The sequence below is a fragment of the Halichondria panicea genome, unplaced genomic scaffold (genome assembly GCF_963675165.1).
Source record: "Halichondria panicea unplaced genomic scaffold, odHalPani1.1 SCAFFOLD_25, whole genome shotgun sequence".
NCBI lineage: Eukaryota > Metazoa > Porifera > Demospongiae > Suberitida > Halichondriidae > Halichondria > Halichondria panicea.
In genome coordinates, this window is record NW_026986601.1 from 74,792 (window position 1) to 97,853 (window position 23,062).

At 40.1% G+C, this 23,062-nt stretch overlaps 1 protein-coding gene across 12 annotated transcripts in view; it reads right to left on the bottom strand.

The window, feature by feature from the left end:
- LOC135351980 (uncharacterized) overlaps positions 1-23,062 on the bottom strand; it is a 43,625-nt gene that overhangs the window by 13,716 nt on the left and 6,847 nt on the right. For 9 of the 12 annotated variants that reach the window (XR_010399547.1, XR_010399541.1, XR_010399544.1 and 6 more), the window contains exons 2-9: positions 13,830-14,738; positions 12,566-12,733; positions 6,103-6,190; positions 5,724-6,002; positions 5,476-5,667; positions 1,661-3,906; positions 1,217-1,253; positions 222-319 (exon numbers count right to left, since the gene is read on the bottom strand). Coding sequence is in view for 4 of the 12 variants with exons in the window: in XM_064551065.1 (XP_064407135.1) it covers positions 222-319; positions 1,217-1,253; positions 1,661-3,906; positions 5,476-5,667; positions 5,724-6,002; positions 6,103-6,190; positions 12,566-12,733; positions 13,830-14,738 (4,017 nt within the window). In the remaining 8 variants the exon portion in view is untranslated. Of the gene's footprint in view, positions 1-221; positions 320-1,216; positions 1,254-1,660; positions 3,907-5,475; positions 5,668-5,723; positions 6,003-6,102; positions 6,191-12,565; positions 12,734-13,829; positions 14,739-17,896; positions 19,158-23,062 lie in introns of all 12 variants that reach the window. The other 3 variants (XM_064551068.1, XM_064551066.1, XM_064551069.1) reach the window with 3 other exon arrangements.

The following is a 23,062-nucleotide window of genomic DNA, read 5'->3' on the forward strand; positions in this document are numbered from 1 at the left end:
GGAAGTATACCTTCTAGAGAAAAATCAATGGGAATATGATTAAGGAGTTCTGTTGAGCAATACTTAACACGGCCGGTATAGTAGTGAATTCCTGGGGGGCATGCCACAAACCCTTTAGATACATGTCATCACACCCCCTAATATCATACACGTACACCATTTTCTCCCCTCGCCAAAATGTCAATATGACAGGTACGTATATAATTTAGAGTACTGCCTACCTTGTGCATGCGAACGTGAGGAAATTTCTCAGGGATTTCTTGATCGAGTTGTTGGTCCCTTTTCTTACACACATCTACTGTAACAGAGGGAAATTCACCTGCAGGAAAGAAAACATAGTAAATGCATTAAATTTTAATCAAGCCTGGGAAAAATATACTAACTTTCAAACTAGAAATAACCTGTTGACTATTGCAAGAGACAATTTGTCTGAGGGAAAAGTAGTGAGCTAACATTTTTCCATCATCCCTAATTGAAGAACGATACTCACTCGTTGAGCAGGTGTTCGTATACAGTATGGAATGACAGATCAGAGAACACACTTAATCATATAATTATCCAGCTGCACTAACAAATAGTCAGCATGGTGCGTATAATTATATGTGTGTCTAACTGTGGTGTCGATCAGAAGTATATTTCAATGATATATACGGATGTCTCGATTCCAAGCCCTTAGTACGTATTATAAGGTCAATCCCTGGGGCCTGTAATCTAACAAAAACTACCGCAACACCAATAGGAAGGAACGTAATAATTATTATGACATGCACCAAAGAACACAAATTGTTCGAGTATCCTTTTTAGTCAAAATAATCAGATTGTAGGTTATAATTGTTGGATGCTCCTCTGATGATGATGATCCTATTCACCATAATTATAGCAATGCAATTAGGGCTGAATAATACATGATGCATGACAAATTGCCAGCTAAAAAAAATTTTGACCCATGCATGCAGTGAATTCCAGTCTTATCGTGCTGAACATGCAAAAGTATTTAATCATTAGTGTTTTGGGAACTTTCACATAGTAAATTGCCCCCGGACACATAATTATTACTCCAAAGCAGGGTGTCCCCTGGTCACCGGACACATTACTCCGGAGTAGCTTGTCCCCCCAGGTGCAACCCTGTATATAGCTTACACTATTATGCGTCTTGATAATTATTATGCATGCAGGTCAACATGCACGTATACCCTATACTCATGTATGCACCCACCTGGCTCCATAGAAGAAAGACGATCATGAGCAACATCCTGCACATAATTATATTAAGTAAAGTAATATTTTATATAGTGTTTTCACAAAAACACGACAAATTGTGTAAGCAGCCGAGAGTTAGACTTCGAAGAGTGCTCTAGTTACGGTCACGGGTACCAGTATAGTTACTATATAATAATTATTATAGTTATTATAGGAGGACTTAATCACATAATTTTATAAGTAGAAATCTTATAGTAACTGATAGAGAAGATTGGGACACAAGATATTTATTATGTATATCAGGAGCAAATAAGTGCAAGCTGCTAACATTAATTTATTGTACTCAGCACATTACAAACAAGGAAATGTGGTTAAACGATAGTGAGTCCACAATACTATCATATAGGTGATATAGTACAACCATTAATTTTGATGTCTGACCACAATAAAGAAAACTAACCTTTGGGAACCATGTACTCATTCGATGGGTTAGTTGCACAGCAATTTTGCAGCTCTTACACTTTAAGTCCCTGACGTTTTCCAGATTAAACAATGCAAATGATTCGTTTCCCATTCTTTTCTCACAATGAGGACATTTAAAAGCAAAATTGTAGCTCTGTGTCAGCTGAAATAGAGAATTCTGTCTCATTCTATATATTACACCATTGATAGATTTTTGTAGTATGTCTTTAATTAGTAGGCAACATTTGGTGATCTCTTCGTCTCGAACAGCACCTGGGGCTCGTGATACTCGAAACTCACAGTACTTGGCTCGGGAAATCAGCGCAATGTTATACCGTCCTCGAAATCGAAATGTTATTTTATTTTTGTACATCAGTTCATTTTGCTCTTTACCAAGTAAATCCAAATCCTTCTTGTTAGTATTTAGCAAATTAGCAACTAGGGCAGGAAAAAACCCCAATGGCACAAAACCAGTTTTAAAGCAGATGCAAAGCGGCGTTGGATCTTTTTCATAATCTGCACCATCTGGAGGCTTGTTCAACACCTCACTATTGGCTGTTTGAAGTACTGCTGGAAGAAAATACCCATCAATTGAATCCACAACTATTGGAACAGCTATGTTTAGATACTCTAACAAGGGTAGTAGGTCTTTAATAGGTAAACGATTTCCTTGAGTAACGTTGGCCTCAATGTTGTGATCTTTATGACAAAAGAAGCCCTTTTGTTTGAAGCGATGGACCTCAGACGGTCCAATTTTTCTTTTCGGTGGATCATAAATATTAAAAATGAGCTCACTAATAGAAGTGAAAACAGCTTGAGGATCACAGATGACGATATCTTTGAGCTTTTCATCTGCCTGAAAGTACATCACTTGCCCAATGTACTTGTGAAGGAATCTAAGAGCTACTTTAACAGTATCTTCGTTCATTTTAAAAAATTTGCCGATTTCAACACAGTCTGTAAATTCTATAACTTTCCTCTTCTTTTTCTGAGCAAGAATCTTCAAGCAAATGCTAAACATCAACCACCGTGCAGGGATTTTATATTTACGGAATCTGCTTTCAATTAGGTCTGTAATAATTTGTCTATATTTATCGACTTCAGGTTTGCCCCCAGATTTATTATTAATTGGAAAAAGAACTTCAAGATCATTCTTATGATACTCAATTAGATCGTCCTTATAGAAAGAAGTGGTTTCCAGCTTAGCATGAAGTTGCTTATTAGTTTCCTTTACCTTCTCTTCAGCTTTCTCTTCACCTTTTTTATCACAAGATGTGAGGTCATCTGCATAGGTTCCCATAATCAATACAAGTGAGTTGATTTTCTTACTATCGGCTGGGGCTATATACTTTTCTACCTCCTCATCCAAGTGACCAAAGCATGCAATGCATGAGAGAGCAGTGAAAATAACTTCTTCTGGTGTATATTTGAAATTCTCACAGATAGAAGCTTTTTTATCGTTTTGAAATTTGCATTTTGTATCCTGTGGAGTTTGCAATTCCCAAAGAAGTTTCATGAACACAAGATACATTGCGGGCCCAATTGTCAAGGATGGTAACAATTCCAAGAAAGCAGGCTGGCCACCCACATCAACTATGTTGATTATAGCATGTAGTGATTCTACATTATCATTGGGAGAATTGCTCAATTTAGTACGTAGCTCCTCAAATTCTTTGTAAGTTTGATCAATCTCGCTTTGAGGTAAATTCTGAAGTTCTGGACAAGAGCTAGCAGTAGGTGGTTGCTCAAAGACTGAATAAGTAGTGCTCTGAGAACTTTCATTCGTAGAAACAGCAGCTATATCTGCAGTATCAGATGTATGATTAGGAGGCACAGAATCACTGCTATGATCAGACGTAGACAGAGTCTTTTCTGGTTTTTCAGCAGTAGCCATTTTGCTTGCTTTTCTAGATTTAGTCTGAGAGGTTAGAAGGGACACGAGTGCGCTCAATTCCTTACCTATGTCTGATTCACCAAATATTTCCCAACTTCGTTCAGTTGACAGGGCTACTGATTCGTGATTATAGACTAGGAACGCCTCTTTATATTCTGAAAGGCCAGTGCTTCTAGGCGGTTGCTTGTCAGGATCTTCGCTGATATCCCATTTCATTATCCCAAGCAATCTACGAACAAATGTTGACTTTCCTATTTGCCCTGGTCCAATAGCCAGCATTTTGAGATAAAACAATAGGATAATGTCACCGTTTTTTATCGCTTCTTCATAGATTTTATCATCCTCTATCCCTGCACACAAAAAATAATTTTCTGGGTGTGTTACTGGTCAAGTGAGTTGATTGGATATGGCTTATGAATGAACTTGTGTGAACAACAATTATACCTCGAGGCGTAGCCGCACGAGGAATACGGTAAAGCTGACTGTGTGTGTGTGCATGTGTGTGTATTCAGTTGTAACCGCTCAACGGTTGCATGCGCCGAAAACTAACAGCCTCTATAGACCGCCAATCCTTCTCTCTTCAATTTATGATTATACGACATGCAAATTAACAGTTTGTTTAATGACCCGGCTATTCCAGCACAAAATTAAAGGGAAAGTTAGGTTAGCCCCAACACTAAAAAGACCCAAACAAGATAATGTGAGTATTGGTTATTTAAGAAATTTGATGGCAAAAAAACAAGTTGCAGGTGTCATACAGAATTTTGAAGTAGGGGGGAAATAACGGAGAGATGCGAAGCATGCCCCCCTATAGAAATTGTTTGCCTCTAAGGTGAATTTTGGTGGGTTTCGGGGTTGCCTTTGCTCATTTTGTAGGGTCATATTCGGGTCCAGATAATAATTGTCACTAAATGAAAAAAGTGCTCTAGGAGAACTTTAATGCCCGTCGTCACTAAATCTCTCCTATAATAGAGAGGAGCTTAATGACTGAGGGACTAAATCTCTCCTATAATAATATGGGAGATTCTTAATATCTGCAGGGCACTACTACTCTCCTATATTACTTTAGGAAGGATGCAATGCCCAAACCTTTCCTATTATAGTAGGTTTAACTATAGGAATGATTTGGTGTGCCCAGCACTAAATCTCTCACATAATAATATGCACAATGCTAATAATGTCTGAGGGTACTAAGTCTCTCCTATAACAATATGAGATATGCTTAATGCTTGAGGGCACTAATTTTTTCCTGCAGAACAACAAAAACATGGGAGATATAGCCCACCAAAAGGTGCAAAAGGCTCTGTTGTGTCTTGGACAGAGGCAATCGGAGAGTGTCTTCGATGGCATTTAATACATACCGTAGTATAAAGTAGGTTGTTGCTACTCTTGGTTTTTACATTCATGTCAACAGCCGAGGGTTAGCACTTCAGTGCTCTAGTTTCTAAGTACCTGGCATGGACATTAGGAACTATGTGTCTAGTAAAGAAGTTACTGCATAGATGCCAGTGACAGTGACAGTGCTATATAGTGACAATAAAAGTGAAATGCCTGATCAATGAAAGCACCGCGGGTGCTAATGCCCCGATAGGTGGAGGCTTTATAGCAATGAAGCTACAATACTAGTACTAGCAGACTATTATTAAATACACACCTGTGTACAGTTACAATTCTTACATTACTCTTTAAGATTTTTTCACTTTGTACACTTTTTCCGATCTATACATGCGTGTACGTAAACTATCTGTGCTCAATTTAGAATTATAGCAGCATGTGGCGTTGCTACTTTTACCACCTTAACCAAAATTTTGCTGCAGATCGAGTAAGGGTTCTACTGAAGTTTTACTGCACCGCTGCAACTTTTGCTGCTTTGTTTTACCTATACGGAGCGCTCATCTTTTTATAATTTTACTGCTTACGTGCTGTCAACCTTTGTTGCAGGTCAGTTGATAAATATGATGTTTGCAAAGTCTGGCCAAAGATTATTTGGAGCTCTTCATATGTCACATTACTTGTTCCACTATCAAGCTCAATATCCAGTTTATCAATTTGCATTGATGTCAATATTGTATGAAGAAGTTTGGACTCTTCGGCTTCAATTTTGGTTCCATCTGCATAAGTGAAGATAACATCAATACACTATACTTGACACCCGTACAATTAATACCTAATTTACCAACTGTAAGTCTTGCCGAAGTTGAAGATATGTGCACACCCGAATGATGTTTGTTAGTGACAATACACTTGTAACTTCCACAGTGTTTAGACAAGGGCTTCAAAACAACCAGTTTATTTGACGTTGCTCCTCTGTAGTCAGGATTATCATCTGGTATACTCTGATCATTTAAGCACCAGTTGTATGAGAACTGTCCTGAAGACGTCACAATGGAGAATGTAGCTTCCTCACCGACCTTAGTGTGCACATCCTTGAGATCTTGTACAAGTGCTGCAGGCATGTGGGATACATGTAAAACATACGCAAAATGTACTTAAACGTATATAATTATACTGAAAAGAGGACCTGATGGCATCAAGGATTGTCTTACATTGTGATTCAAGTGCTGTCAAAGGGGAGGGAGGGTATTCCAGTAGAGAAGTAGAAAAACATCCACGATCAATTTGTTGAGCAACAGTCTGCACATGCAATAATTAAAGAGTACAATTACAGCGTGGCAGAATTGGACATATACAATCTTGTACCACGATGTGCTCTGACACTAAGGAATATCCATTGAAACTCTCAGGATACTCCAGGGTACAAATCCCATGTACCCTAGGGTACATTGGCTGTGGTCAGCCTAAAGCCTACCCTCCACCTTAAAGGAGCTTCTCTTTTATAGAAGATCAATTCTTCAGTATCCTATCAGATTCACTAAAACTACCGGACCACATTGGAACTGGGTTGTGAATGTGGTTAAGTGCAAGCACACGCACACAAAATGTGCACAGTGCATGCACGGCAGGGGTCAAAGAGTGTTTACTACTACTCAGTTATAAATGGGTTGGATAACAGCTTCTAATTGCAATACGTGTTCATAGTATACAAGCTACCTGTACCATGGATATCTGTGTGTGTATGTGTACTACCTCGTGCAGTTGTATGCTCTCGGTAGTACAAATCCAATACACCCTTGATATCCATGGTACAATTAACTATTACATGTACATGTACTTTTCTTACCTGCATGAGGCGTTCTAAAGCGCATGCGCAGCCTGCATGGACCCGAGACTATTTTTAGTGGTCGAACAGTAATAATTTATGAATGTTTTATAACACTGACAATACAGTAGACTCTCGTTAATTCGTTCACTTTTGGGACAGTGCAGCTTGGCCGGAATAGTATTTCAAAAAATAGCTGTGGCTAAAAAACGATCTTACCTGACTAATTTTGCAGTTCTGTCTCGAGGATAATGAAGGATAATGAATCATTCTGCTCTCTAATTAAGTGTATATCTGCCAAACCACACCCAAAACGTCATATCCGGCCGTAATAACGTACATTGAAAACTTAGTTTGGGGCAGCCAGTACTGGCCAGTATACGGAATAGAGAGAGCTGCATTTCAGGGTGATTTTTGTGCAGTAAACATCTAGCTAGCAATCCGTGCCAAACCAAATGGCCGGTATATCGAGGTGGTCGTACTTCAGAGAGCCGGAGTAGTGAGTATATAAGCAGTTACATAGACACATAATTTTTGAGAATAAAAACTTAAAGTGATACTGTCACTCCAATTTTTAGGACATCTGTTCCTTCAGATGTTCTACAGTGCATGTCTCTATATACATACTGCATGTATATAGTTCTTTGATCAGTCTTGAGATAGGCCTGACCATGCATCCTCTCCGCCCATCTAATTATGCACGTAACGCTGAGTTTACACAACTTCCCACCGGCAGTTTCATGTTCACGGTGTTGTCACAAACACTTGACTGCAAGTTCACCTGACCCCATACGAATTGGGGAGGGCATGGCCAGACTATTTGGGATTGCAAGTACAAGTTAGATAGTAAAAGCAGTTGCTACAAGGCATGCTTTTGTCAACTATAACATTTAGAGAGTCCGTTATAAGAGGTTCCACTGTATATGGATGTGCATGAACGAACCAAAAAACCAAATTAATGCTGGTGGCAACATACATACACTAGTGCTCCATGTAGTTAATACCTCTTTCTCTTGATGACGAACTTATTCCTTGTATAGTAGAACCTCGCTAATCCAGATCCCTTTAGTCCGAAACCAGGCTTGCAAATCCAGACAATATGGCAAAAGGAGGGGCTACTGCGCATGCACACTCTAACTAACTTTTTTTTTGCTGAATCAGCAATAATTTTACAACGGATATATACTGGCAAAAAAACAAAGAGAGCTCACAGGACTTGGAGAGAAAGTTGAGATAAAAGACTATTCTAGCTAGCAGCTTCCCTTCTGGCCAACATTCATATCATAATACATGATTGTACATGTGTAATATTCCACTCAAAGCACTCATTCGATCCAACACTGATGCCTGTTAGATGCATTAAATATGAGTGCTAAACTGAACACTGACAACCTCCTGACCCTCAGTCTCACTGCAAAAGAGCAAAGAAGTTATACCAGAGAGCATCAGAAAACATGAAAAGAGACTGATAAACATTGCATTGCATGATCAGAAGTGTGTAAATTATTGTTTTTCTTGCTCTCTCACTGCTGAAAAGCGTTTCATTCCAATTAAGAATCACTTCCTAGTGTGCAATAACAAGTGTGCAATAATACTTCCGGGTGAGCGATATGGAAAATTGTACAGAGGAAAAACTATGCCATATAGACTAGGATCTACAACTGTAGCAACACAGACCGTGCTCTATTATTCTGTGGTTGGCATTTTTGGAACGGTTTGGTAGTTAGAGCACGGTTGGTGGTGAAAATGATTGATTTTTAAGTCATAGAACTTTATAATAAATAGCTACAACTGCTCCATGGTTGCAATGCGAGTACAGCTAAGTGATTCTATAAAGCTTCTAGCAATGGGGCTATCTGGCAAACAAAGGCTTTGTTCTCGAGTAAAGGTTAGTTTTGCTTACCAGTACATTGAAGGCCAATACTGCGCAGTCTCTCTAGAATCAAATCTGTTCGTAGAAGGTTGCTATTCTACTTAGTAGTTAGCTCTATACTAGAGCGATAGCTATTGGTATAGCTGCAAGAAGCTGCAAACTACAAACCAGTTAATGCACAGTTTTACGCTCGTGCTCTATGGATATTATTGGCCTCATGGAAGTTCAAGAAGCTCATGTAGCTCGAGGCGAAGCTGAGTGCTACATGATGCTTTGAGATAGCACTCGCAATCGTGCATTAACTAGTACATATCTGTACACTTGGTGATGAGTCGCTCCTGTGCAATTTGAATGTAAAACACTAATGTCAGCACTTATTAAAAAGCATTATAAAGTCCAATGGTGGTGTAGAGTTCAATCTAAGACTGAGTACATTTTTGTCACTTTCTGTAGTGCTTGTTGTCGACCCGATCCCTTTGCCTCTGCTCTTCTTTATCCATGTTTCACTGATTAGCTCCAGTTCGCCGTTTTCGAAATTCCCTGGCCTGTTCCCTTCACCTTGCCAGCCTCTGTTCCGCCGTTTCATTAATAGCTCCTGCTTGCTGTCGAACTTCTCTTATAGACTTGTCAGTTGATGGTTTCTTTGGTCCCTGTTAAGCTTCAGTTTCATTTAACGGTTCTATCTATGGTTTCATCCATACTTAACTTGTTACTTGCCCGCTTTAATTGCTTGTTCAAATGTAAGTGACCGTCCTGACCGTCCAAAATGCAGCAATCATCGCGCTAAAAAGCTTGAAATGTCAGACAACCAGTAAGTCTCTGTACTACTTGCTACTATTTTGGGACGAGCCTTAGGGCTTGCCCTAATAACCCGCAGCTGGCTGCGGCGGCCCCGGGTTAACAAACCAACAGACTACATGTACTATAACTCGGGGCCACCCACAGGCCTTGGGTTAATAACTTATATTCTTCGCCTGTATATATTCATTCAAGATATTTTTCTGCATAGAGTCAGGGTTTACGGTATCTGTACATTTTATGGGCAATAACTAGACGGGGGTCACCGCCCTTGACCGTTGTACAGAAGGAGGACGGGACCCAAGCTTATCTACAGTTTTATTCTACCAATGAAATTCCACCGGCTCCATCCAATCAGATTGCAGTATTTGATCACACCCACTTAACTTTACCACGTGTGAATTTTGCACACGCTAAATTGACCGAGAGGCATGGCCAACACCAGTGATATTCATCGCTATTGGCTAACACCCACTTAAAAATAATGAGATTCATAATACTATTGCATAACAGGCCAGAACAAAACTGTATATAGGCTTGGTTCCTGAAGGAGGACGGCGACGCCCGTCTAGGCAATACTAGTGACGTGGGTAGAAGCCTATAGAAACTCTTAGTTTTCGTCGCATTGCAATCGTTGAGCAGTTACAGCTGGAATACGCACATGCACGTACAGACAACAGACACAGAGGAGGTCGGACACCACTTGACCTTTCTGATAATTACGACCTTTTAATAAATCTTTTTACTACCCATGCTCTGCTAGATCTGCCCAACTAGTACAGTAGTGGCCGTGGCAACCACTCGAGGCAACACTAGATCTAGACTATGGAGACGACACACAGTAGCCTAGCCCAGCCTCTGATGTTATAGTTCTGTCAGTTCCTCTAACCACCTGTTAACCTGGTCCTCACTATATCATCACTAGTCTACAGTCAGATTATATAGCACACAACAGGGAAATAGAGAAACATGCAAACAGACAGGAAATGAACTCTATATAGCTTGGGAGTACCGAGGAACAGAGACTCTAAAGCTAGAAGATCGAGAGGCTAGGCTACTATGGTATAATCTCCAAAGTCTAGATCTAGTGTTGCCTCGGCCATTAGTTGGGCGGGCGGATCTAGCAGAGCGTGGGTAATTGGGTATAGTAGAAAATTTAATTAAAAATGTTCTCCAATTGTCATAATTAGCAGAAAGGTCAAGTGGTGTCCGACTCCTTACCGTATCCTTCCTGCGGCTACACCTCGAGTCATAAAATTAACTGGCTGATACAGGATCAGGACAGTTGACGTTGGAAGTGTAGTGTACGTACAGGCTCTCCTTTTTCTGTTCTTTATCACAATCGTTCAATAAGATAAAATACTATACTAATCGTTCAATGAGATAAAATAATACGGTATTAATTGGAGGAATAAAGAAAGAAATAGACGTAGAGTTAGGAAAAAGGAGATCCTGTATCAGGAAGTCGCGTAAGGGTAGAAGTGGTAGAAGCGTGAAAATGAGCGTGGGTGGGTATGCAGTGCTAGAGATGTTGGACTGCCCACGTAGAGATCTATGACTAATAAAACTTTGCCTGCAGCAAGCTAGCAGGACATGGACTTGGAACTGGAAGTTTGCAAGCACTAGCTAGCTAGCTAGACCACCTTAGGCTTAGCTAGATCTACTAGATTGTGTGATCTATCAGACTATCACCTTTCTTGTGTCTTTCTAAATGCTAGATCAGAATAGCTTAGTCATCATTATCATCTAGCAGGTATAGCTACTCAGAGCTGGCCACGCTGGTTCCCTAATCTGGCTTGCAGCACAGCTTAGTACAGTCTTATTAACTCTGAATGCGTGGGAGAATACGTCACGATTGTGGGCTATTATATATTATATATATTGCCCACGTTCATAAAAATCCTTGTGGATCATGCGATTTCTCAAACCAGGCCTTACTTTTTCTTAACTGTATACCCATTTTTTTCTTTGCTGCCTCACTTTGTCTATTCTTTTTTTGCTACCTTCTATTTATGATTTATGGATGAATAATGACAACAGCAAGAAAAAGTAAGGCCTGGGAACGAGGCTACCATATATTGGTCCTACAATATGCCATACACTGTCTTATAAATAGAAAAATTACGGACAACCCTAGACACAGCTCCATCTCTTCCTTTCTTCTAGACAATATAAGCCAGTATCTGCAGCGTATAAGATTGGCATGGACCAACGAGCGGCTTGACACAAATTGGTGCTGAAAAACAGACCCACCCTACTACGGCTGCTGCAAAAACAGCTCCACCCACCACGTCTGCTCGACGGCCTACCTCACAACCAAGCTAAAGAAGCTCGCCTCTACCATTTGTATCTATACCTGCTGCCAAGCCCACAGCAGAAGAGCCGCTTCTAGATGCTTATATAGTGCAAAGCAGAATTGAAGGACCTCTAATAAGCCGGCCATGCATGTGCATCATGCATGAGCACTAGACACAGAATCTTCGAACTTTGAACAATTTTAAAACGTGCATGGTTGCCAAGAAGAAATTCCAGCAGTGCATGCTGAACATTAACAGTGTCCTGCATGTTATTATGTTATTCTAATCAGGGGCGTTTCGAGATTGAAGCAAGGGGGTGCTCAAGAGCACAGAAAAAATGGGGCCGCGAACTATGCGCGCGTGATTTTATGCCCCTGCAATTATTGCGGTGCGTCTTTTACATGCATAGCGTGATAATAAGAGTATCAAGACATAATTATTAGCTAGCTAGAGTCGGTCGTCTTGTAGGATCTCCATGCACTATTCTCCTGGGGCACATCCTAGCAAACTGGTCAATCACTGCAATGGGGGTGTCCATTCAGTCTAGTGTTAGCCATTAAGATTAGTTTCATGGTTGTCTGGGAGGACAGAGGGGTGCTCAAGCCCCCGAATCCCCCCACTGCTAATGACAGAGGGGCGTTTTGTGGGTTATATTATAACTTTGTGGTTAGTGGATTATGCTGCATATTGCACTTAGCAACAACGTAGCAACGGGGTATACATATCTATACATAGGCCAGAATCAGGTAGTACGATTATTTGCCTCGCTTCCCGCTCGGCAAATAATTATGTCACCTGGGTTATGCTCAGTTTAATAACATACAGGAACGAGGTCACTTTAGTTTACTGTCAAGTTGATGTTGCTTATACTATATACTTACTGTTATAGTAGCAAATTGTGTCACCGCTGGTGTATATTGATCACTCATTCTTATCTTCTTACATACAGGTTCCATTACAGGGGACAATACGCCTGAGGTGGAAAATACAGGAGTATCTTCCAGACTTGAATTTGATTCACTTTTAGAGTGCTGCTGTACTCCAGGTATCTGTGGTCGTATGTAAAAACCAACAATGGTAATAATTATAGACTGACTCAGAGCTTAAAACATTTCACGTACAAGTGCATGTTGTAGTTTTTCTGTACAAAGATCAAAGGAAAAACTATGCTAATGAAAGCACCACAGGTGTTGATGCCTCGGTGGAGATGCCAAAGCTACATAACATAAAGCTACTAATAGCTTTTATACACATGATAATTTTGCTGCATGCAAAAACTCAGAGAGTGGGTAATAATCGACCATGATTGTTGTCAAAAACCAAAAGTTCAAGTCAAAAATTAATGGCTGCATTAGCAGAGCTTGCAGCTCTCTTCTCACTCTTGCAGCTACCAATAGCTAGTGTTCTAGTGCAGAGCTAACTACTAAGTAGAGTAGCAACACTCGGTAACAAGTTTGGCTACGTGCTCTTCTGAAAAGGCTGCAATGGCATTCCAAGTAAGCAAAACTAGGCATAACTCGAGAACGAAGTATTATTTTGCAAATCCACGAATTAAAATCCAAGTAAACATGACTAGAAGCCTATAGAAACTCTTGATTCATCCTTGAGCAGCTGTAGCAGTCTACACACACAGACACACAAACACACTACCGTAAACCTCGCTTGTGCATGCGCACCGAGGCATAACAAATGCCATAGACTTGGATCAACAACTGTAGTAACCACAGACCAGTGCTCTATTATTCTGTGGTTGGCATTTTTGGAACAGTTTGGTAGTGAGAGCACGGCTGGTGGTCAAAATAATTGATTTTTAAGCCATAGAATTTTATAATAGCTACAACTGCTCCATGGTTGCAATGAGAGTACAAGCTAAGTGATTCTATAAGCTTCTAGCAATGCTATCTTGCTAACAAGGCTTTATTCTCGAGTATAAAGGCTAGTTTTACTTACCAGTATGTTGAAGGCCATTGCAGTCTCTCCTGAATCAGGAATAGCAAAATCTTTTCGTAGAAGGTTGCTATTCTACTTAGTAGTTAGCTCTATACTAGAGCCGATATAGCTATTGGTAGCTGCAAGAAGTTAAACTACAAAACAGTTAATGCACTGTTTTACATACATTAACTAGTACATAATTATGATCATTACCTCAGAGCTTGCAGTCGGAGGAAGAGAAATGGAAGTACTTTGATGATCTCTCTGAAATGGTTTTATCCCGTCTATATCTTCGACATTATCTTTGTGACCATAACGAAACAACATTTCGGAGCATGAATCGTGATTTGTGCGCCTGGCTTCATGAAGCATTGTTCTCTTCTTAGAATCAGTGAATACAGAATTTATATCAATTTTATTCTCTCTCAATAGCTCAAGCACACTTTGGAAGCCAGCCAGCTTATATCGGTGGTCGCGCTGCATGCAATTCATCAGATAATGGAAAGGCGTGCAGTTACGTTCATCAAAAACTGTTATAGTTGGAAGAATATCCCGTGCAGCCCTTTTGCACGCGTTAATTACAACATTCAAAAATTCCGACCAATACGACGTATCGCCTCCATCAAAACCAGTGTGAAGAATGGTAGATGCACTTCCGCTTTGTTCAAATCCAGTTAAACTTGGCAAGATGTTATGTGTAACACATAGATTATAAAGCAGTTCAATGGCGCTATTGTGCCGTATGTCCACTGCTAATTTGATAGGGGTTTTTCCTTGATGATTTTTTGTACATAGGATAGTCGTTTGCAGCTCAGAATCTCCCTCAACAAATAAGGCAATTACCTCTTGCTTTGCCTTACTATTAATGGCACTGTGAACTGGGAGATCACCATCAGCGTCTTCTTCAGTTAACTGGTATTTAGGCATTTCCGAAACAATTTTCTTTATATCTTCAAACTGAGTGAAAGATGGACAACTTCTAGCAAGGCCATGAGTGGCAGTGCCGTCAAATAGTGTGTCACGCTTATGAAGGAGTTCTCCATATACTTTCTGAGCAGAAAGATTGCCTTTACACATTTTATGTGCATTATCTTCCAGCCATTTTTTCCAAACTATGGGCTCCTGAATGGGGTTCCATAAAACCATAATAATAATTCATGAGACTGTATTTGTTTGGAATGGACCAAACACTCCCCTATCTATAACAAAATCTGGGAAGTTGTTCACCTAGTTGGGCGGAGTCAAACCCTGGACACTCACGTAGGATTGGGAACTACTAACTATTGTCAAGGTTTAATTGTTCCGGCCACTGGTACTGTAAGACCTCTAATTAAGGCAATCCTCCAAATATGCGACACCCTCAAGCTTACCTTTAAAAGTAGCGATAGCTGTGTTGACATTTACTTGTTAAGCCACACCCTAACCTCGATTATAGCCCATTGGAAAATACACGTATTTAAGCGGCTATTGAGCCAAGTACACTGATTAGAGCTACCTCCAATTAGATGTGACTCTCTAAATAGGCCGACACTAGGCCTTCAACATAATTTGTCAACCTCAAATGAAGCAACCTTTGGCTTAAAAAGTGTCGCCTTAATTAAAGGTGTTACGGTATTTAGTTTTAGGGTGTGGCTAAGCATGAATATGATTTATCCAAGTGGGCAGAAACCGCAAAGCTCAGTTAATTAGTCGCTATAATTATACTGCAAGAGCATGCCACTAACTCTAACTTGACTTTGAGTTGGCGCGTCCTGGTTCAATTGCAAGCTGGCTTATCTACTGTTGTTGCATTATGATTTGACAAAGAGAATTCATTAATGGGCCACGCCTTCAGCACTTGAATAGTTGCAAAATGTCTGGCAAATCCTGACATGGCAGTGGTTCCCAACCCTAATGTGAGCGTCAGAGGAGGTGCAAAGCACTTGAAAAGGTCACTAATTGCAAACAGACAACTGACTACTGGCCTAGTTTTGGTGTTTGTGAACAAAACGTTATTTTCACTATAGATAGTGGTGCTAATACTTTTTAGTGGTGTAAAATTATGTTTTCGTCAATTTTACTCGGAGCAGAGATACAACTACCCTTGATTCCAAGGTTATATCTCTGCTTCTGAGCAAAATTGGCGAAAACAAAAAGAAAATAACGGTTTTTGAGAGACACAAATAACTAGACCATGCAGTAGTTGTCTGCAAGAGAAGTTAGGAAGATACCAATTAGTGACCTTAATTAGTTAAGGGCAAGTGCTTTGCACCTCCTCTGCGTGAGCGCCCATGGTTTGGCTCTGCCCAACAATTGTTTACCCTCGATGTTTACAGTCAAGAGTATATAAGAGTAAGGTGTTGAACACAGTAACAACATTTTCCCACCTCTGGCGTCATCACTGATAGTAACGAGTGGTTCAGGCTGCGCTAATGCCTTTCGCACTGTTTTGCTTTGCGCAAAAAGTATTATGTAGTATAATTATATAAGTAAGAAACAGGTATTAATTAGTTTGCTTTGTATATTTATTATAGCAATTGTGTGGCTATGAACCCACACAGTCATTATCAGGGGCGTTTCTAGAACTTGAAGCATGGGGGTACTCAAATTTAAGGAAAGGCCCAACTATTTTTTGAGGAACAACCTATCAGTGTATAGCTTTGCCTGCTGATTGCGCATGCTCAATAGGGACACGAGCCAATGTATGTTTTGGTCCACGTGGTTTCTCTGGAGGCAATTTGTTTACATGTGTACAGCTGCAGATGGAAGAAACTCACAAGACTTCATGTGTATGAATCCAAGACAACTGCTCAGTCAGCTAGACCAGTGCTGATAGCTAGATTAGTCTCATGGTTGACTGGGAGGCCCCTTCGAACCCCGGAAGGGGAGATTTCGCCCATACAAGCTTGGGCGAGGGGGCGCACCAAAACACAGGTGAAAAATTACGCTTCACTATGTGCGTCAATTTTATTGTTACTTTGTGACTACATCTGATGGACGCAGTGCAGAGCATGCGTTTTTGATTCAGAGTCAATGGCAGATAAATGGTTATAATGAGCTAGTGCCTCACGTTTGTGACTACATCACACATCATACGAAAATAAAACTATAAGTCTACCGCAATAGGTTCCACGTCACTATCCTAAGCTGTAGAAATATTTAAATACGCAATTTAATTGGGCAGTTCATACCAAAATGTGAACCAACGAATATTACCCGCTATACGGTATACAGTGGAACCTCCGAATAACGGACAAGTTGGTGCAGGAGGTTTTCCCCTGATATTTCGAGTTATTGGGAGGTTATACCATATAAAGTTACGTTACCACAATTGTGGTGTATATATAGAGACAATAACTGTATACAACTGAATCAGTATACATGTAGCCAGGGTCTTTCACTAAACATTAAACAAAAAATTACACATATACGTGTCTACCCTAGCGAAGTAATTATGCGGTGCCCAAAACAAAGTAGAGTGTAAAGTGTATATATAGCTATATAGGACACTCCAAAGCTATACCTTTCTTCTATCTGCATGCCTGCAAAGTTTTGGCCATTGGTGAAACTTTAAACAATTTGTGCGTGTCGAAAAGACACACTGACCATCTTTTGTATGGAGAAATTAATCCTAAAAGCGCTAGCCTAGGGCCATCTTGGAAGCTTAACTCTGCTCTATTTGATCAAGCTATATAAAGATACTTCGCACTTGAAATGTTGACTTGAATATCCATTGCAAATCACATGCTCAATTAATCAAAAAGATAGTATGCGTAGCTGGCTGTAATCATCACATGACACCTTTTATTGGAAGAGGATAAACAGGTTGCGCACACTATAATGCACAGTGGTAATGAGAAACAGTTATTTCTTTGTTGAGAGTAAATGTGAAATTTTGCTGACACCACAAGTCAACCCGAAATCAAGCTTGGTTATACACTTAACTGTTGTAACTTAATGGCTTACAACAAGTACTAGTATATATTGTGTCCACCAAAAAGATCATATTAAGTTTTTAATGCATGCTTAGTCATTCCATCCGTTCCATGTTCCGTTTCATATTCCATTCCATTCCGCATTTACACTATATCCCCATTTTTTGAAGCAGCTGACATCAATGGTAAAGTTGCCATGAACAGCTAGACTAAGAGGCTAAGAGGATTTTAAATCTAGCTAGGTCCGTCAAGTGTAATTGACTACCCACTGCCGAACATTCCAGCCGTTCTTTTCACTTCAAAGATTGAAAACATTCCTTTGCAGTACAATGACACAGTGTGGATTGAACATCTGTATATTCATACCCTTTTGGCAAGCCCTGTATGAGGCTTGTCCCATAGTAGCGAGTACTGCAAAGAAGCTCAGCGACTGGATATCCGTCTCTCTGTCTGTCCTTTTATGTCCGTCTGTAAGTCTGTCCACGGTCAGATCCAGCTTTTTAGCGTGACGATCGCTGCATTTTCTAACAAGCAATTACAATGATCAGCAAGACTGTAATAACAATACTTCTACTGGATGAAACTGATACAGCTCAACAACTGAGGCAATGGCGTTCCCTATGCCATATCTAAGACACCTAAGGGAAGTTTGACAACAAGTAGGAGCTAATGAGCTCGTCTGTTGTCAAAAGGCTCGAATTGAATAGGAAGAGAGATTTACAGTTAGAGAGACCTTTAGGAAACAGCAAGTCTACTACTCACTACAACTTCAACTACTCTTCGCTAAGCTAGGCTCGCCCCACACAATGCTTCCAGCATTCCCCTAGTAATATCTCGGTGCGCATGCGCAAGGGAGGTATACGGTAGTGTGTTTGTGTGTGTAGACTGCTATACAGCTGCTCAAGGATCAACGAAGTGCAAGTAAGAGTTTTTATAGGCTTCTAGTCATGTTTTCTTGGATTTGCAAAACAATGCTTCATTTAGTTCTCTGAGTTGCCCTAGTTTTGCTTACTTGAAATGACACTGCAGACTTTTCAGAAGAGTGCGTAGAAAAACTTGTCCATGGAATGTTGCTACTCTGCTTAGTAGTTAGCTCTGCAATAGAACGCTAGCTATTGGTAGCTGCAAGAGTGAGAAGAGAGCTGCAAGGCTCTGCTGATGCAGCCATATTTTTTAGACTTAGACTTTTGGCCTTGATCATTTTTAGCAACAATCATGGCCGCTAATTACCCACTCTTCGATCATACAGCAAAATTTATTAATGCTCATCATGATAAATTATAATGTGTGTGTATAAAAGCTATTGCTATAATAGCTAGTAGTAGCTTTATGTTAAGTAGCTTTTACACCTCCACCGAGGCATCAGCACCCGCGGTGCTTTCATCATTATACTGGTAAACTTGTGTAGAAATTATTTTGAAACTGTACCAAATTCAAAATTTATGTCCGGAAATGTAGAATGTACTAAGAAATCCACTAAAAATGTTAGACAGTGTGAAAGCCTGAAATATTTATTCTAAGTTATTGGTAAGATTTCATATTGAATGTGTTATGGTTGCCTAGCAACCTAAATTGACGTGAAGAGATGCCTCTAAAGCCAGGCGAGGAGATTCCAGACGATAAGTAGCTGGAAAAAGCTATTTACATCAATAACATCTACACATGTAAAATAAAATAGTGGGTGTGGTCAGAGTATCGCTACAAGTGATGGAAGAGTTCAAACGACACACAGCAGCCTCAACAAAGAAGCATGCAAGCATATTGATCCACGTACTAGAGTACCTATGAACAGTATATACAGGGCTGTAATATAGAGTGAAATGGGGTGGGGTTCCTCTTGAAGCAGTTACTCATGACTTTGCTTCCACTAACGCACGTCAAATAAACTATTTCTGACATTTCTAATAGTTTTCACTAGCCTCGATCCCAGGCCAAGTTTTCGCTTTTATAACGGTTAGGCTGCATCAGTTAATTAGCCAGATTCGTTCACTTTTGTGACATTTATTTGTGTACGAACCGTTTACTAGCCAGTATCATTATTGGAATGGCTTAGCTGAAGCTTTTATCTTCCCTAAAGCTTATTCTGAAGACAGAAGAACAAGTGAAGAGGCTTATCAAGGTCAGATATTTTTGTGTGGTTCTATCAAGTCATTTTTGTTTGGCAAGATCTAGATCCACCATTGACAGGATATATCTTTATATTAGATATGGCACGATTGTTAAATGACAAGCTTTTGACTACCATTGGTAGCCAGTAATGTTGTAGTCAACAAAGACAGCCGATTTTCAGTGAATGAGGAAAGAACTGAGTAGACTATATAGTTGAGGTCACATGTAAAAAAAAGTATATATCTAGGATGGGCAGTCACGTATATATATGTATATGCTGAGTGTCTATGTATGGTATATAGCCAACTGAGACTTAGTTGGGTAGTATAGCCAGGTAGTTCAGTTGGTATAATCGAGTAGCTATAAAGTTGGGTAGTGGAGTAGCTATAGGTAGTTGGGTAGTCAAGTAGTCGAGTAGTTAGGTATAGTGAAGTAGTTGGGTAGTGCAGTAGCTAGGTAGTTGGGTAGTCCAGTAGTTGGGTAGTCAAGTAGTTGGGTAGTCAAGTAGTTGGGTAGTCAAGTAGTTGGGTAGTGCAGTAGCTAGGTAGTGAAGTAGTTGGGTAGTTGGGTAATGAAGTAGTCAAGTATAGTTGGGTATAGTGAAGTACAGTTGGGTAGTGCAGTAGCTAGGTAGTTGGGTAGTGAAGTATTGGGTAGTGAAGTAGTCGAGTAGTGAAGTAGTTGGGTAGTGAAGTAGTGAAGTAGTTGGGTAGTGAAGTAGTAAAGTAGTTGGGTAGTGAAGTAGTCGGGTAGTAAAGTAGTGAAGTAGTTGGGTAGTGAAGTAGTCGGGTAGTTGGGTAGTGAAGTAGTGAAGTAGTTGGGTAGTGAAGTAGTTGGGTAGTCAAGTAGTTGGGTAGTCAAGTAGTGAAGTAGTTGGATAGTGCAGTAGCTAGGTAGTTGGGTAGTGAAGTAGTTGGGTAGTGAAGTAGTTGGGTAGTTGGGTAGTCAAGTAGTTGGGTAGTGAAGTAGTGAAGTATAGTTGGGTAGTGAAGTAGTTGGGTAGTGAAGTAGTGAAGTATAGTTGGGTAGTGAAGTAGTGAAGTAGTCGAGTAGTGAAGTAGTTGAGTAGTGAAGTAATTGTATGCATGGGAGCTCTGTGCTGCACTTAGTGACAAACAGATCTCAATCACTGCATGTGCAAGACTTTCAGAAAAGAATTGCCAACTTCCCTTTGAACACTGTCAATCCCCAATGGTTATACAACTGACAGGACCACAATTCCATCTATATAGCTAGCATCCATGCATGCTAAGCAAAAGAAGTGCTCGCAGATCTACCTTTGACGAGTCTTTTCTCGAAAAGTTGGAAGCAGGTGTACGTAATTATAATACTATTCATGCTAAAATTATTCCGAGCATAAAATTTATAATTTATCAGGGCATACCTTTAATAGATAGTATATGCAGCATGCATATAATTATAATCATACAATTTTGTGTAGTTTTTATAGCTATACATGGAGAAGAGGTGTGTTCAGCTAGAGGAAGTTGACAAGGACTCCAGTGGCCTTTGGGGCGGGGAGAGTCAGGCTCCTCCAAAGGAAACCAGTGTGGAAAGAGAGACCCCTCCATCATCAGACACTCCTCACGTGGTAGAGATCCCTCCATCAAACAGCAGTACAACTCCTCCTGTGGTAGCTGTAGAGACCCTCCATCAGTCAGTGGTACGAACAGAGATCCAGCGAGCAGTGGTGAAGCCGTGACAAAACAACTAAAGCGTGCTCTTACACTTTGTACTGAAGACAATACTCCTGTGTTGAAGCGCAGCAAACGGATGAAGGGGAGACACAGTACCACCCCTGTGGTGAAACGCAGACGCATGAACAAAAAGATCAACTCGACACAAACATTTGTCAGCAGTGCCAGCAGGCAGGAGACGAGGAGAATTGAGTGGGATGTGATTACTGTCCATGCACGTTGGTTCCACATTAATTGCATGAGGATTGACCAACATGCATGACATCCGTGAACAGTGGAAATGCTCAATAATTATGTTAAACAGAGTTTCTGAGCTATCACTTACGTTTTGTGTTCACCTAGTAGATATAATTATATCTAGCTCATTTATTTACTCATTTATACAATAACAGCTCAATGTTCACTTTGTAAACGAGTGTTGCAAGCGTGCGCTTGCTAATGCCTCTCGCCATGTTATGCTTTCGCTCAAAAAGTATTAGTGTTATATTAGTTTCTATAATGAATTTTATATTAAAGTTAGCTTATCTATATAAAGTCACTGAGAAGAAAAGACATGCATCTATTGTTGTTATTATTTATTGTATTATGTGGCTTACCAGGACCTCAAGAAAGAATAAAATTGATTCTTCCAGGATCTGTAGTTCAGTGTATATAATATCTAAGAAGAAAAGACCTGTGTACATGCATATTGTTATCTATATTGTTATATGGTAGTGTTTTGTGGCTTAGACGATTCTGCCAGGAGGATCTGGATCTGGATCTTGGATATTATTTTCTCACACATGGGGAATGAGCGCGCATGCGCATTACATTCATAGGAATAATTAAAGGGTGTGTCCAAAGAGATGAAAGCGACTAAATACAGGAATGGTAAAAAACCGTTAATAGTCAAACTCTTCAGAGCTAGCTAGCTAGAGCTTGAGAGATGAGAGCTAGCTAGGGCCTGGGGCTAGGGGGAACAGACTGCAGTCGTTGCTAGCCTCCTTGTGGTGAACCATGTATCCTCTACTATCTATGGCACAAGTAAGATAAAATTAGGTAGTCTATAAAATTATAATTATATAATCTCAGTACAGTACATGCAGTATACACAATAGCTAGCTGGTACATGGTATGGTATAGATACATGTCTGATGTAGATCTAGTATTTGTAACACTTGTTTGTAAAGACAGACCCTTTGCACCACCTTCACTCCTGTTTCTTCTTTTCCGCTATTCGTCCATTTACTCCATACGTTTCATACTATCTCACTTGTAATTGTTGTTTCACCATTTCCCAGGCCGTACTGTACAAGTAAAAGCAATCCTTGATATCTGCAACGTCTTGGTCTACAAAGAGTCTGTCGTTCATTTCTCATTTCTGGATTCTTTACCCATGTTCCTGTGTATCATTACTGTGTGGCTTGTGCTACATATTCAAATTTTGAGTGGAGTTCTACTGGGGCTATTGTAGCATTGTCCTTGGGACCGAGGCTATAGGACAAATCGGACTGCTCTGCCTCATAAATGAAGAGGCGAACACAAATGGCAGAATGTTCCCTCACAATAATGATTGTTTTTTGTGCAATAAAACAATGTTTGCTGTATTAATTTCAATAGTCTTACAACATGTTGGGATGCATGAGCACATTAATTTTAATACCCTGTATGGATCTGCACTATAGATCTAGTATTAATTGAAGATTTAAAGTTTCATGTGCTTCTTGGGCATAATCCTTTGGAGCCG